The 17,223-nt window shown below is 44.3% G+C and overlaps 1 protein-coding gene across 1 annotated transcript in view; it reads left to right on the plus strand.

Annotated features, from left to right (window-relative positions):
• LOC135369367 (phospholipid scramblase 2-like) overlaps positions 1-17,223 on the plus strand; it is a 74,912-nt gene that overhangs the window by 42,631 nt on the left and 15,058 nt on the right. The window contains exon 4 of the mRNA XM_064602960.1: positions 15,868-16,016. Coding sequence (XP_064459030.1) covers positions 15,868-16,016 — 149 coding nt within the window. The remainder of the gene's footprint in view (positions 1-15,867; positions 16,017-17,223) is intronic.

The raw sequence follows: 17,223 nt of genomic DNA on the forward strand, positions 1-17,223 counted from the left end.
GACTACAAGAGCTTCTCTGTTCCACTTCTGCAAATAAATGGAAGCACGTGTCAGAGCATCGAAGACCAGGCTGACGCCTTAGGTGAACGTTTCCAAAACGTTTCCTCTTCTGCTCATTACACAGGGGAGTTCTTGAAGGTGAAGGATCCTGCCGAGAAGTGCACCCTGTCATGTGGTACTGGTGACAACTACGCTTACAATAGGCCTTTCAACATAACATAACTTTTAAGAGCACTGAGCGTTTCAAAACAGGCAGCTCCAGGGCCAGATCGCATCACGTACTCTATGCTGCAGCATTTAACACCTTCATCGCTAGAAACTATGCTTCTTTAACTCTGTCTGGAATGAGGGTTGCCTCCCGTCCAGCTGGAAGGAGGCGATCATCATTCCACTACTAAAACCAGGGAAAAGTCCTTCCAGTCCAAGCAGTTACAGGCCTATTGCCCTTACCAGTTGCTTAGGAAAAACTTTTGAACGTATGGTGAACCGCAGGCTTATGTACTACCTTGAAGAAAATGAATGCCTAGACCGATATCAGTGTGGCTTTAGAACTGCATGCTCAACAACAGACCAGCTTTTGCGTTTGGAGACTGTTATTAGGGAGGCCTTTGTCAGACGGCAACATTGTGTATCCATCTTTTTCGACCTCGAAAAGGCGTACGATACCGCCTGGCGGTATGGCATCCTTCGTGACCTACACTCTTTTGGGATACGTGGTCGTCTCTTCCGTTGCGTTGCAAACTTTCTTCAGGTGAGAACATTTAGAGTGCAGCTGGGAACTGTACAGTCCCGCCTGTTCACACAAGAGAATGGAGTCCCGCAGGGGTCTGTTCTAAGCGTAACACTCTTTATTGTAAAGATGAACTCTGTCGTCCATGCAATTCCACCGTCTGTCACGTACTTCTTATATGTGGATGACATTCAAATATCCTGTTCTTCCACAAGCGTTTCTAGGTGTGAGAGACAGCTCCAGCTCACCATAAACAAACTTTCAGACTGGTCCACCAAAAACGGTTTCAAGTTTTCCCCTGAGAAAACTGTTTGTGTTCCATTCTCAAGAGTGAGGGGTGTGTTTCTCGAGCCCACACTCAGAATGAATGGCCAGGATATTACTGTCATGCCTGAACACAAATTCCTTGGTGTCATCTTTGATCAAAAGCTCAATTTCGTGTCTCACATCGCAGATCTTGTGTCAGATCTTGTCGCACAGGTCTTGGGGTGCAGACCGGGAAGTCCTGCGTCGTATTTATATTTCGGTAGGAACAACTTATTTATTTACACATGGTAAACAAGACTTTCGTGCACGAGACTGCACTTCTTCAGGTTACAAAAATGTAAACATGGTACAGGCACATATGTACAGTTGAAGGGGGAGTTCTGGCATGAGAGGGTAACAGGTTGATGGAAAGGATGCAAACAACAGATAAAAATCACAAGAACATAAATACAAAAGCAGGGGTATCAGAAGCGAAACAACGCGAGCCCAAGGGCTTATACACAGGAAACGAGAACACTTGTTGGTGACGTTCCAGGAATTAAGGATAAAAAGGGGGGGGGGGGGTTATGGCGACGGAATGAGGACACGGGTGCGGAGTACAAAGGTGACCAGTGGACCGTGAGAAAGTGAAGACGGAGGTGGTCTCAGGAGAGAGACAAACGAAGAAAAATGTGGAAGTTGGAGAGTAGTGTGTGTGTGTTTATCATTATCTTCTTTTATTTGAAAAATTATATTTACGGGTTCAATAATTGTAGTGGGCCTGCGTGGATGTTCAAACCATGAGGCTTCAGAGACTGGAATTTTGCAATTAAAAAGGATTCGCGATTTTTGCGCTTCATGTCACTGTTATAACCCGATTCAAGGATAACGATTTTGAGGTCTGTACCTAAAGCGTGTCCAGGAAGGTTAAAATGTGTAGAAACGGGTGTAGGATGGTTATTAACAATATCGGATTTATGGCCGTAAAACCTTTCCCTCATGGTGTTCGAGGTTTCTCCAATATACTGAATACAACATTTCGTGCACATAATGAGGTAACATACGTTAAAAGAGTTGCAGTGCAATCCCTGTCGGATTTCGAAAATAAAAGAGTTTGAGGTGCTCGAGATAAATGTACATGGGCTAATGAAATGACATGTTTGGCAGCGTTTGTTACCACAAGGGGAACACCCAGGATTTGGTCGGGATAGACGGGATGAAACTAGTAAGTTACGAATGTTACGTGATCGACGGAATGTGATATTGGGGGGAGCAGGAAAAATTATTTTAAGTTTTTCGTCGCTGTGAAGTATGTTGAGATGGCGGGTGAAGATGGACCCAGCGCCACTCAGTGCTTTGTTATAGGCGGTAACGAAGGATAAGGGGTTTTGTTGCTGCCGCGGTTCATGTGAAAGTAATTTATCCCGATCTAGAGATTTGCACGCGGAGAGAGCATTGTTTATAAGGTTGGGAGGGTAGTTTCGTTTTCTAAAATCGTTGGACATTTCTTCAGCGCATGCCTCAAAATCTTCTGGGTTAGAGCATATGCGTTTTAGACGTGTAAATTGACCAAAGGGGATGTTCCTCTTCTGAGTATTAGGATGGTAGCTGTTAAAATGAAGGTACTGGCGTTTGTCAGTGGGTTTCTTGTATAGATTCGTGACCAGCTTACCAGACTGTATAGAGACAGTCACATCTAGAAATGATGTTGACGAAATGTTGACGAAATGATGTTGATGAAATGATTTCTAGATGTGACTGTCTCTATACAGTCTGGTAAGCTGGTCACGAATCTATACAAGAAACCCACTGACAAACGCCAGTACCTTCATTTTAACAGCTACCATCCTAATACTCAGAAGAGGAACATCCCCTTTGGTCAATTTACACGTCTAAAACGCATATGCTCTAACCCAGAAGATTTTGAGGCATGCGCTGAAGAAATGTCCAACGATTTTAGAAAACGAAACTACCCTCCCAACCTTATAAACAATGCTCTCTCCGCGTGCAAATCTCTAGATCGGGATAAATTACTTTCACATGAACCGCGGCAGCAACAAAACCCCTTATCCTTCGTTACCGCCTATAACAAAGCACTGAGTGGCGCTGGGTCCATCTTCACCCGCCATCTCAACATACTTCACAGCGACGAAAAACTTAAAATAATTTTTCCTGCTCCCCCCAATATCACATTCCGTCGATCACGTAACATTCGTAACTTACTAGTTTCATCCCGTCTATCCCGACCAAATCCTGGGTGTTCCCCTTGTGGTAACAAACGCTGCCAAACATGTCATTTCATTAGCCCATGTACATTTATCTCGAGCACCTCAAACTCTTTTATTTTCGAAATCCGACAGGGATTGCACTGCAACTCTTTTAACGTATGTTACCTCATTATGTGCACGAAATGTTGTATTCAGTATATTGGAGAAACCTCGAACACCATGAGGGAAAGGTTTTACGGCCATAAATCCGATATTGTTAATAACCATCCTACACCCGTTTCTACACATTTTAACCTTCCTGGACACGCTTTAGGTACAGACCTCAAAATCGTTATCCTTGAATCGGGTTATAACAGTGACATGAAGCGCAAAAATCGCGAATCCTTTTTAATTGCAAAATTCCAGTCTCTGAAGCCTCATGGTTTGAACATCCACGCAGGCCCACTACAATTATTGAACCCGTAAATATAATTTTTCAAATAAAAGAAGATAATGATAAACACACACACACTACTCTCCAACTTCCACATTTTTCTTCGTTTGTCTCTCTCCTGAGACCACCTCCGTCTTCACTTTCTCACGGTCCACTGGTCACCTTTGTACTCCGCACCCGTGTCCTCATTCCGTCGCCATAACCCCCCCCCCCCCTTTTTATCCTTAATTCCTGGAACGTCACCAACAAGTGTTCTCGTTTCCTGTGTATAAGCCCTTGGGCTCGCGTTGTTTCGCTTCTGATACCCCTGCTTTTGTATTTATGTTCTTGTGATTTTTATCTGTTGTTTGCATCCTTTCCATCAACCTGTTACCCTCTCATGCCAGAACTCCCCCTTCAACTGTACATATGTGCCTGTACCATGTTTACATTTTTGTAACCTGAAGAAGTGCAGTCTCGTGCACGAAAGTCTTGTTTACCATGTGTAAATAAATAAGTTGTTCCTACCGTTTAATATCACTCTTTGATTTACTCACCACCGGCAACTTGACATCGCCTATTTTTTCTGCCTTCGTATCTATTTATATTTCCGTCATTCGCTCAAAGCTTGACTACGGGTCTTTGGTTTATGGCTCTACGCGGAGGTCTGCTCTGGCGATTTTAGACCCAGTTCACCACCAGGGTCTACGTCTGGTGTTGGGAGCTTTTCGAACATTTCCAGTTGAAAGCTTGTATGCAGAGTGCAATGAATGGTCACTGGAAAAACGGAGATTTTACCTTGCCTCTACATATGCAATGAAGGTGAGATCTTACCCGCAGCACCCTGCCCTAGCCTGTGCCACAGAAACCCGTTTCCAGCAGCTGTTTTTGAACAGTCCTTCTGTCATCCCTCCTTTTAGTATGCGACTATCCCTGGAAATGGAAGCTTACGGCTTCCCTGACCAGGGCAGGGTGACTCTAGTAGCAAGTGGTGGGAGGCTTCCCCCATGGCAACCACCACCAACGCACAACACATCGTTATTAAAATATAAAAAGCAAGAATCTTCTACAGTTGTGCTCCAGCAGGAGTTCTTATCATTAAAGGACAGTTTTGGAGACCATGTCGCCCTTTACACGGATGGCTCTAAAACGGGCTCAAAGGTTTGATGTGCAATGGTCACAGGCACATCTGTTGTGTCTCGCCGTCTGCCAAACACTTTTACCATTTTCAGTGCAATGGTATATGCTGTGATCCTTGCTTTTAATCATGTGTTACACTCTTACATTGATACGTCAGTCGTGTACATTGATTCCCTGAGCTGTCTACAAGCTATATGTAGCTTACGGAAACAAAAGAACCCGTTTGTGCAACAGGCCCAGCATTTATTCAGCCAAATTACAAACAAAGGTTTCTCTCTAACGCTCTGCTGGGTACCAAGTCACGTAGGCATACGTGGCAACGAGCAAGCCGACAAGGCCGCTGTCGAGGCACTGGCCGGCGTTCTCGCATTTACAGAAGTGGCAGCTGAAGACTTGCGCTCAGTCATACGAAAGACGATTAATGAGAAATGGCAAAAACAATGGAACACACAGTACACTAATAAACTCCATCTAATCAAACATGACATAGGCAAGCCCACACATGCTTTCAGTAACCGGCTTCACGGCTGTGAGTTCGGTTACGTATTAGCCACACCTACCTGACACACGGATTCCTTTTACGGGAGGAGGATCCACCCCAGTGTGTGCCATGCAGGGAACCGCTTTCTGTTTTCCATATTCTGATAATGTGCCCACTGCACGAAGCTCACCGTCGCCGCCACTTTCCTGTCTTTTACAAGTATAACATCTCGCACTTTTGCTGGGTGATGAGCCCCTGGTTACTTTTAATTGTATATACAATTTTTTAAACGATGTTGGTTGCATCAAGTACCTTTAAACTAAATTTTAACTGAATTATTTCCCCTTTTTTAAATAGATAACATTTTACCATTGTTTTGGCGCATAATAGCCCTAGTCGCTCATGCGCCAGAAAAACCTTAATCACTCACTCATTCACTGAACAACTGTTCTTAAACAAGTCTTCAGTCGTTCCTCCGTTTAGCATGCGAGTTTTACGAGAAGTTGAATTTTATGATTTTACCCACTACAACACTCCGCTTTTGCAATCTGGTGGGAGCCTGCCTCCATGGCAACCACCACCACATTCCAACTCTTCCCTGACCAAGTACAGAAAAAGCGATACTTCCACGACTGTGTTGCAGCAGGAGTTCGAGAGTTTAAGGGAAAGCACTTGGCGTTTTACACGGACGGATCGAAGATTAATGCTGGTGTATCTTGTACCATGGTAACTGGGTCAGTCACAATAACTCACCGTTTACACAAAGTCATGTCGATATTGAGTGCGTAGGTTTATGCGATCATCATAGCACTCAACTACATTTTACAACATTGCATTGTGTCATCAGTCATCTATACAGATTCCCTCAGCTCTTTGCAGGCAATATGTTCAGTCCAAAAAACAAAAACACTTTCTTGTGCAGCGAGCACGACGTCTAGCTAATACAATAACTAACATTGGCTATCGTTTAACCCTTTGCTGGGTACCAAGCCACGTGGGCATACAGGGTAACGAAAATGCGGATCGTGCAGCTGCAGCTGCACTTTCAGCTGTCATAACAGTATTTGATGTCCCGGTCCAAGACCTCAGGTTATTTTTGATGAATGCTATGAACATAAAATGGCAGCAATTTTGGAGCACACAAGAGCAGAATAAGCTACACCTGGTGAAGCCTCAAACAGGAAATCGCTGACAAAGTCTTGAAAACAGGTTACACGATGTCCTAAGGTGCAGGTTATGGGTTGGACACAAATACATGACTCACGGGTTTTTGCACCGTGGGGAGGACCCACCTGAGTGCGTGCGCTGCAGAGAGCCCCTTTCTGTCCAACACATTCTAATTACATGCCCATTACATGAAAGTTATCGTCAGCGTCATTTCACTGAATTTTATCGTTACTCTTTACCTCTTCATCCAGCTCTTTTGCTGGGTGATGAGGCTATTGTTCCTTTTACTGCAGTACATACATTTAAAAAAAAAACATTGGATATCTTAGCAAACTGTGAATTTTACAGTGAGCTCTTTTCTTACCCTTTCATGTGTTTTTAAGTCACCACTAGCCAAGTTGTTTTAATATGAGCATTTCAATTTTTAACTGGGTTCATCACATTACCTTGTTGTTTGGCGCATTATAGCCCTAGTAGCTTTTGCGCCAAAAAAACCCAAATCATACGCCCAATTTTTTGATACCGGTTCAGTGGACTTTCCATCTTACGACACTCCTTGCTGGTTGCGCGTGGGATGACCCAAAGCCTGTACTCGTTTGTTTTTGCACGCGAACAAAGGGAGGCCTACTTACGAAGATAACGAAAAGCTCCGGTACACTGGGGATTCTCAGCGGAACTACTGACTCTACGCTGAACGAAAGGTAGGATGTAATGTGAAGTACCCTGTGCAAACCGCTGAACGAAAAGTATGGTGTAATGTGAAGTACCCTGTGAAAACCGCTGAACGAAAGGTATGGTGTAATGTGAAGTACCCTGTAAAATCCTAGGAGTGTCTAAAAACATAGTACTGAAGTTTCCGGGTATTAATCAGCGCATTATGAGACGGAACTTGTACTCAGAGACCTTCTCGCGAGTCAAGTTCCTTTCATATTATCTCGTACATTTATACATAAAGACGGAGCTGGAGTTTTAGGAGTTTCGTTCTTCTCCTTCCTTTTTTTTTTTTTTTTGAATAGCTGACTAGCTGAATAGACTGATTGAGCGTACGTATTGAGCCTATCAAAAGGCCGAAAACCATAACGCCGAACTATTAGAAGGTCGAAAGCAAAAACGCCAGAAACTCAAACGCCATAACGCCAAACTATGAGAAGGCCGATTGTGGCTTTTCTATTACAAATCAAATAACTGGAATGCATGGCATTTGGAGCTCGGAAAAAGACTAGCCAGAGAAGATTTAAAAAAAAACAATAATCTGCATCATGTTTACTACGAAAAGAAAGTGTGTGGTGCGTAAAGTGCGGATATTTTTGCACTAAAAGAACTTGAAATATACAGTCAACCCTCGATTTATGAACACGCTCGGTTCCCGGAAAAATCGTTCATAAATCGAGGGATTCATAAACCGAAAATTCCATAAAGTCAGTAGTAACGAGCTCACGAAACAGTATTTGCGATTTGACATTGTGTTTATAATGCAATATATTGTGTAATTTTGCTTTCGACCACCGACCGTCCCCGGAAAACCCGTTTGTTGTTCGTATGTCGAGGGGTCCAAAACCGAGGGTGCAATACCTGGAAAACGATTTGTCCGTTCCGGCATCATTCATAAGACCACGGAATAATCCCTTTGAAAGTTTCTGTTGACCTCGGAACCATCCGTTCATAAATTGAGGGCAAAAATGCTAGACAACTCCTAGTTGCTTGCCAGAAATTCCATTCATTATTAGGATATCGAGGTTCAAAAAAACGAGGTAAAAATGCATGCAATAAGTTTGGTTCCTCGTGTTCCTGTTCATAAAACGAGGCAATTCATAAATTGAAGGTTCTTAAATCGAGGGTTGACTGTATATGCAACTAGGAACTGAAATCTAAACAGCTGAAGAAGCACATCACAGCGACCTAATTCGTTCTCATTCGCTTTGTGTATTTGTTGAAATTGGAGACATCGGGTTCTATTTTTCTTTTTTTTATGTGTTAATGGATAATTAAATTTACATTCCGTTCAATGAGAAACATAAAATGCATTCGCTGCATTAGTTCGCTAACGATATCGTTCGCTGGATGCTGGTATTTCTCTACTGGTTGTTCTACAGGGGAGCCGAACGGTGTCCGTCCATTTGATCGAACACCTTTCATCGAAGGCCTTTTATCGAAAGCCGCTTTGCCGAAAGGCGTTTGATCGAAAGCCGGTTGATCGACGCCATTCGGACGACGTTTCTTCGAAGGGAGTTCAAAGTTCGCAGCGTGTCCTTAGCACATCTTTTTCTGCAACTTTTGACTCGAGCATACGGGGCAGGCACTCAGTGTCCTCTCTTTTTTTTTTTTTTTTTTGTTCTTGCTTTTCTTTCAGCTAAAGAGGGGAGACCACTGGTTATGTGCAGACTCTTGTCATTCACTAACAGCAGTGCAGCCTTCTGGCTTTTTACTCTCTTACATCCGAAAGGAAAATAAAATTTACTTAAATTGATTTGAATTGAATAAAACAATGCGTAAGTATCCCGCGAACCAGTGGGACACATATCGAAGAAAACGGCCTCAATTTGGGAGCAGCCAATAGTATCTGCTTCTTCTTGGCACCCTTTTCACTGCTGGCGACAAATTTAACGAGAACGATCCGAAATGGGATAGTGATATGTGCACGGAAGGCACTCGAAGTCGGTGAATGCTAAGAAGGAAATTTCACCACAGTATAAAATAAAGGCATTATATTAACACCCATATAAAACGTTAGTTCAGCCTTGTTTGGAGTATGCATCTGTAGTCTGAGATACCTACACGTTCACGCCATGAAAAAACAAAGGACAAAGTACAAAGATCTGCTCCCTGGCTTATATTCTCTGGGTTTTGGAGGACTTCTTCGGTTACATGTATGTTGCATGAACCAAATTTAGATTCGCTTGCACATAGGCGCAAAGTTAAACTAGGCAACAACAAATAAGTAACGGCGATGTAATAAAGGAACTAAAACTGTTTCTCCAAACCAATGGTCAGTTACCTTAAACATTAATAATACATTGTTAAAATTTGTCCACGTTCGACGCGAATAAATCGTTCAAAAATATAATTTATTCATTTGTCGAAATGTTGATATTTGACAATTGACGTCCACTATTATTTGAGAAAGTGTTGGGGGACTAGGGTTAAAAGACATGTATGCCAGGTTTGGTCGCTACCTGTCAGAGAGGAAAAACCTTGTCAAACGGGATAGGGTAAACAACGCAGGCCATCGGATCGCCTCGTGGATGCGAAAAAGTGGATTAGGATGACGAATGTGTTTATGGGCAAGCAGATTACACAGAGTGAAATATTCCTTAGGATCACAGCATTTAGAACTGAATTGTTGTTTTCTTCATTTTTGTGTCGTGAACGCTCCAACTGAACCAATAAAAAAATTGATCAAACAACCGCTGCCGTTTCGATAACACTGAGTTGGATGAAATGGCTTTCGACCAAATGTCCCGCGTTCGATCAAACGGCTTTCGACCAAAGAACGTTCGATCAAATGTTCCGGAACCGATCTGGATAAAACGTCCCCGGTCGAAAGGTCCCCAGACAAAATGTCCCCAGACGAAATGACGTCGGTTAAAATGTCCCCGGCTTCCCTCCCTCACTACGAAATGAAAGTTCCTGTTGCAGAGTTGTTGCTAGCTTCCGTGACTTTTTTTGTCGTGAGTTTCTAATGTTTGATTTTAAAAGATTTATTATGGCATACAGCCCTACCCACAGCTGGGCACGTCCACTACGCTATGCTATAGCGCCGTTTGACGAAAGCTGCCATTCGTGATACTCTTCTTGCGGAGACAATTTCTCCTGGGGACATATTTTCCTGGGGACGGTTCTTTCTGGGGACATTTTTCCAGAGACGAAAGTCCAGCCTCTCGGGCGGGATTTGATTATATGAAGTGACTTCTCCGTGATCATTCCTTCCGTTGGCAACTAGCGCTCAGGTTAATCTCTGGAAACCCCCATTTTGTCATTCCAACTGTGTCTTTGTTGGGCTACAAGAATAGTGATTCACCTAAAAAATGCATGAATTTGGCTTCCATGGTGTCCAGTTCTTCAGCTTTTTCCACGACCGAATTTCACATTTTCAAGTTTGGATTGAATTAACTGAGACTGCAGACTGGGAATGCAGGAAAAAAATTACGCTTCAGAAGTTATTCTAAAAAAAGGAAAAAAAGAGCATATATTTTCTTGCCCCACATAATGAGGAGGTCGAATAGCACTTTTTCCTACACTCAGACAAGAACCTCTTATGTTGTCAGGTGACCATTGTACTTTTATTTTTTGTCGAACCGCTTTGCTTGGCGTCCAGGAAAAAAAAGAGAACAGTCTCTGTTAGGAATGTCGCGACACCCGCTGCGAGGCCTTGCTGCTCGACCTTTTCGTACCTTCATTGGTTGGTTTTTTGTGTGTCAAACTCAAAGCTTTATCACATTTCACCTCGTTTTTACGGCTTGGCAAACTAGCACACCAAGCCGAGACGAAAGGAAGTTCCCTGTCACAGGGGATTGTCGACTGACATCATTTTGCTGGACTGGTGTAATGTGAAAGAAGAAGAAAGGAAAAGAAGGGGAAAACAGGGGTGAAAGGAGTGTTTCAAATATGCTGCTGAAGTTTCCGGGTAATAATAAGCAGTCTATTTTGCGACGCAAATTTTGAAAGGTATTTGGCACCAACGGCTTGAAAATGAATTCAGATATTTATATAATACTTACTTACCAGAAATATACATACCGGAATGTCATTTTTGCATGAATAATAAAGGTATTATCGAGGTAATTACCTCTTCATCCAGCTCTTTTGCTGGGCGATGAGGCTATTGTTCCTTTTACTGCAGTACATACATTTTTAAAAAAACATTGGATAGCTTAACAAACCGTGAATTTTACAGTGAGCTCTTTTCTTACCCTTTCCTGTGTTTTTAAGCCACCACTAGCCAAGTTGTTTTAATGTGAGCATTTCAATTTTTAACTGGGTTCATCACATTACCTTGTTGTTTGGCGCAATATAGCCCTAGTAGCTTTTGCGCCAAAAGAACCCAAATCATCATCATCATTTTTCAACGGGGACTTCGATCATTTTATTTTGAGGTACGCCCAATTTTTTTATACCGGCTCAGAAAGGAAAAGAAGGGGAAACCAGGGGTGAAAGGAGTGTTTCAAATATGCTGCTGAAGTTTCCGGGTAATAATAAGCAGTCTATTTTGCGACGCAAATTTTGAAAGGTATTTGACACCAACGGCTTGAAAATGAATTCAGATATTTGATAATACTTACTTACCAGAAATATACATACCGAAATGTCATTTTTGCATGAATAATAAAGGTATTATCGAGGTAAATTGCGTGTAAGCGAATGCAGAAAAAAAGAAAACTGTTTCGAGCACTTGATTTTCCAGACTGGCATTGTGGCATTGTAAGTGCTGTGTCCTAATTTACAGCTACTTGAGAGCCTCTGAGATACCGGTATCTCGGGCGAGCTTTGATAGCACATGAAGTAACCTTTCCGCGGCCATTTCCTGATTTCTTAATTGGCAATCGACTAGTGCTCAGACTCAGTGTTCGCAACACTCGTTTATAATACCCTCTGTTTGTGTATTGCCCACATCCGTACCATCCGATCACACTTGTACGTCGGCATACAGTAAGTGTGCACTAGTACAATAATACAAGGGGCAACTAAAATGCCATAATCAGTCAGTACTGACGCCAGTGACTTGCAAAAACAATAATTATAGCGTAAATACGAGGGGTGTTCAAGTCAAACCGGGACTTTCTATCTCCTGACTGTACAAATGGCTAGCGCTACTTCTTTTTCGTCATTTTCACAGGCGACAGGCCTCCGCCTTCACCAAGTGGTGGTCCAAAGTTTGTGCTGGACACGTGCTGGACAAGATGGCCAACAACGAGGTGAGCGCGCACGTTGAACAGCGAATTGTCATGAAGTTTCTCGTGAATGACGGCGTGAAGTCATCTGAAATTCACAGAATACTTCAGGCTTAGTACGGCCACGATACACTTAGCCGCAGCAAAGCGTTTGAGTGGTGCAAACGGTTCCGAGACGTCAGTCAGACGTATATCAGTGCAGGACGATACCGGCCGGGGCGGCTCAGAGCCCAGTGTCAGAGTTCCTGAGAACATCCAACTTGTGGAGTGCCTGATCCTCAAGGACCGACGGATAACATGTCTCGAACTGGCTCGAAAGACGGACCTTTCTGTGGGAACGTTGAACACTATCATTCATGAACACCTACAGTTTCGGAAAGTTAGTGCCCGTTGGGTCCCAAGGCAGCTCTCCATGTTTGACCGGCAGAGAGGGCTGGAAATTTCCCAAGAGCTAAGGTACCGTTCCGACACTGTAGGACAGCCATTTCTTGATCGAATCATCACGTGCGATGAAACGTGGGTGCACCATTTCACTCCTGACTCTAAACGCGGACCAAAACAGTGGAAGCATCCGGGACCACCAGCTCCCAACAAGTTCCGAAGCACCCCGTCTGGGGATCATGGCCACGGTTTTCTGGGACAAGGCTAGCGTTCTTCATGTTGATCTTCTGCCCAGTGGTACCACCATCAATAGTGCATATTTCTACCAGGTTCTCAGGGATGTACATAAGGCGCTGAAGCAAGCGGGGCTAACAAAGTGGCCGGGCCTCATCACCAAAGGAGTCCTCCTCCCCACAGGCAAATGCACGCCCATTCCCCTTACAGTCCAGACTTCGCCCCCAACGATTTCCATCTCTTCGGGTAACTGAAGGCGTTCCTCGGGGGCCGCCACTTCAGCTGCGACGACGAGGTCAAGAATGTGGTCCGATCATGGCTGCTACGCACCGGTAAGGATTCCTACGCTGCTGGCATCTAAGCTCTCGTGAAACGTTGGGACAAGTGCATTAGTGCAGCTGGAGATTGCGTTGAAAAATAAAGCTAATTTCTCGCCTGTAAGTTCATTTTACTTGAAAATGAAAAGTCCCGGTTTGACTTGAACACCCCTGGTATAAAACAACAAAATAAGAATAACGAAGTATTCACATAGCAACAACAGACACGCAAAGATACACCGAGCTTTTGTATCAAGGTCCGACACTTTACCTCTCGACAAGCCCGAACCGAAGTCAGGACCTTTTCTAGGCTCATCACCGCACACTACCGAAGCTGTACACACTGCCGAAGTTTCGGAACTGTACATGAGTAGTAGTGTATACAGGAGTAGTACACTCTTAAGAAGAAGGGTGTAATTTAACCCCATTTTTTTCTTGCCACATATATCACTCCCTGTTGGAGAGTACAATTACTCTACAAAATGCTACGCTTTAACTCCCTAATGGAGAGTAATATTAGTCTCCAGTAGGGAGTGAGGGAGTCATGTTACTCCCAGAAGGGAGTGAGGAGAGTCCCTTTTTAATTGTAATTGTGCTCTCCAAAAGGGACCAATATATGACCGAATTATTTAACCGAATTAAATAGCCGAATTATTTATTATCTCTAGAAAAAAAAATTATCGCCCAATCCGTGTTTGATTCTTTGCTGACAGAAGGTAACCGAAAAGTGAGCTAGCCAACGGTAAACATACATAACGCATAATCTAAGTCTAGGGAACAACTAGAAGCTTGTTGAATATTTTTTCAGCACGGTTCAACTGCATTTTCGTCGTCGTTTTATAGTATCTGGTTTATTATTGTGGGTCAATTCCTCATTTAGGCGAGTTCGTGAAATTCGGGCTGTTCGGGCTGTGCTTCAAGAGTTACACATGATAATACACGACTTCACTTTGCTGTGCTATTTTAATGTGAAACGCAAGCCCTCGAAATTGTCAAGCGTCTGCCTGGCTTTCGAAATATGTTGGCGATATAAGTATCAGTAAGCCAGCTCCTGAAAGTCTGAAGGTAAGGGTGTTGAATGAAACTACTGAAGCAATGGGGTCCGCAGTCTAACAATGAGAATTGAAGGAAGCTAGTCGATGACAATGGGAAATTACAATAGGCATCATTGAGGATCGTGAAATGTCGTCGGCTTGTTTCAGACCGCGAACATTTAGTTCCTTCGCGATCAAAATGCGTCAGCTGATGGTTTCAAGCTCGGGCCCTGTTCTGCAACGGAAATGCGTTCATGTGTTGTGTGTCATGCTAAGCACAAAACAACTCGTGCCATTTCGCGTGTTAGTTGGTCTGACCTGCAGTGATTGCCTTGTGCTACAATAGCCGTACTGATGATACCAAAAGAACGCCTCCAACAGGCGAATATCGCCTCTCCAAGTGACTGCTCTCCACCTAGCTAGAGGACCCCAGCAGAAAACCACAGTGAATGATAGTAACAGCAGACGGCACGTAGTTTTAGCGCTGACCCGAAACTATCGCAACTTTCCTTTGTGTGAGACGGAGTTTCCCGTCTTACAGAACTCAAACAGCAACTGCACTGCACTGCACAATTCCGCAGGATAAAACTAGTGCGAGAAGAATATTCGACGTCGCGAAGTTGGAAAAGACACTATCACAGAAGCTGCGTGAACAAAAACAACGAAGACAGCAGGAAACCACGCTCTAGATAGGTTATTTCATGGAGGAAGGAAAGGGAGGAGGAGCCCTACTGCTCGGAGAAGTGAAGCCGAGATTGGGGGCCACTCCAGTGACATCACCGCTCGCCTTCCGGTTTCGGTTACACACACCTCTATGGGAGCCACCAACGCCTTGTTTCGGAATACTTGGAGAGGTATGGTGGTAGCGCGCCGATGTGGCCCCCAAAGTGGCATGTGCAAAGCGACCTCATTGGGCACTTAAGGTAACGTGACCATCGCCTGGCTCCAAAGAATCTACAGCTCACCTCCTATTCCCACGTCACTTGCCCCACGTTTCTCTCTTCTGTCGAAGGGCCGTTGGGGCGCCTCCTTTTCTTCTAACCTCCATGGGTTATTGGTACAGGGAGGTTTCACCTACGTCACATTGTTACGTCACTATGACGTAGCATGGTCGTAAGGTCCTCCCACTGGTGGTCACATTTGCGCTAGCGGCATTGAAAGATGACAAACAACGCTATTTTTCGACGCGACAACCATAGTTTTCATAAAAGAAAACGTGAGAACGACAATGATGAAGTGTCTTCGGAATAAAACAAGGGTAGGGACGCGACCGGATTTCAAAACACTATTCAAGGCTTTGTTTTGGAGCAAATGCTGGATAATCTCGGCAGCTACGCCGAAAAAGTGACCACCACCATTGCGGTCAAACGCGTTCCTTTGACGTCATGTGAAGACACCCTACAAGTTTTGAAGCGTCTCTCGTGGAAGAAGGCATGAAGCATGGCGATTTATTCATTGGCAATCATCGTTTTCTCCACCATCTTGAGCACGACGCAAGCGGCTCTTGGGTAGTCGGAGAGGCGAATACATGTTGTGTGTGTTTCGGAGAGCTGCGTATTTTCTATGGCAGGCAGATTTCATCACTTAGAGCCACTTATTGTGCCTTTAGCAACAAACTACTGCTGCATATTTCTTTGCCCTGGCAATCGACCTTTCGACATGCCGGGAAGACGTTCCGAAGACACAGTCATGGTGCTCCGAAGGCCTCTTCGCTGGGAAAGCGCTGTCTGCGGCTGCTTCTGTTGCTGCTGCCTGCAGGTAAGAATGCTCATGACCGCAGATGTCACCGTTCGGGATAGTGTGGCCAGGCACCGCTCGCTACGGGTCGCGCAGCTTACTAGCCACAACGAACACAGATCGCAACGTAGCGCACGCTAGCATCCACCTGGTCCACGAGTGTGGTGCAGTTTGATATTCGATAGTGCCCCCGGCCAGGGCACCACCAGTGTAGAGCGCCAAGCACCCCGGTTGCGTCGGGGCAAATCCGGTACAAGTTTATCGAGGATGCTATCAAGAGTAGGTTCGAGCGTGCACGCAGCGCCGTCGGTGGCCACACCGAGTGCGCACGGAACAATTCTCGATACTGTAATTCCGCGCATTGGAATTCACTTGTCTTCTGTCACTTGCACCCCAATGTGAAGACCTCACTGGTGCTACGACTGACTCTGCTGATATAGCATACCGAAAATTCATTTCATTACATTTTCTTTGTTCATTTCAGTTCAATAATAATAATTGGGTGTTTACGTCGCGAGACAACTGAGATCATGAGCGACGCCACAGCGGTCGGTCTGTGGATTGCTTTTGCCCACCTGAGGGTTCTTTAACGTGTGATGAAGCTCATCACACGTTAAAGAAGCTGTTGTAGAGCTATTGTAGAGCTATTCCAGACCTAAATTTTGGTCTCGATCCGACAAACGGGGCGAGAGGTACGGGACTTTGGAGGTGTCAGAAGCACCGGCGGCGGCCTTGAATTTCCAAATATCTCGGCAACTGTCAGGATTTCTCACAAGCCACGAGCACGCAGGCGAAGGGGGAAGAAACGGGAAGTCGTCACAAAAAAACACGTCCCGATATGACAGCTGCAGGCCGAGATATTAGACCCGGAAACCTATCGAGCGACAAAGCAATATCGCTGGATGGGGTTCAACAACCACTGGACGGTTGAAAAACGCCAATTAAGAACTGTAATATGCCAAATGTGTGCATGGAACGCACGCATCATTTTATATTTGAGGTTTGGTCGATCCATAATGGACTTGTATGTACGTTCCAAAAATGAATCGAACATCAGCTTAAAATAACTGATGAAACACATATCAGCCCTCCTAAAACCAATATAAAATTTTTACATGGAAAAATTTTATATTGATTTTAGGAGGGCTGATATGTGTTCCTTCACGTTCTTACTTGTTTCAGGGTTTCAGGGACTTATCGTCGACAAAGGATGACTCCTATGTGGCCG

This window comes from Ornithodoros turicata, chromosome 9, assembly GCF_037126465.1.
Source record: "Ornithodoros turicata isolate Travis chromosome 9, ASM3712646v1, whole genome shotgun sequence".
NCBI classification, from domain to species: domain Eukaryota; kingdom Metazoa; phylum Arthropoda; class Arachnida; order Ixodida; family Argasidae; genus Ornithodoros; species Ornithodoros turicata.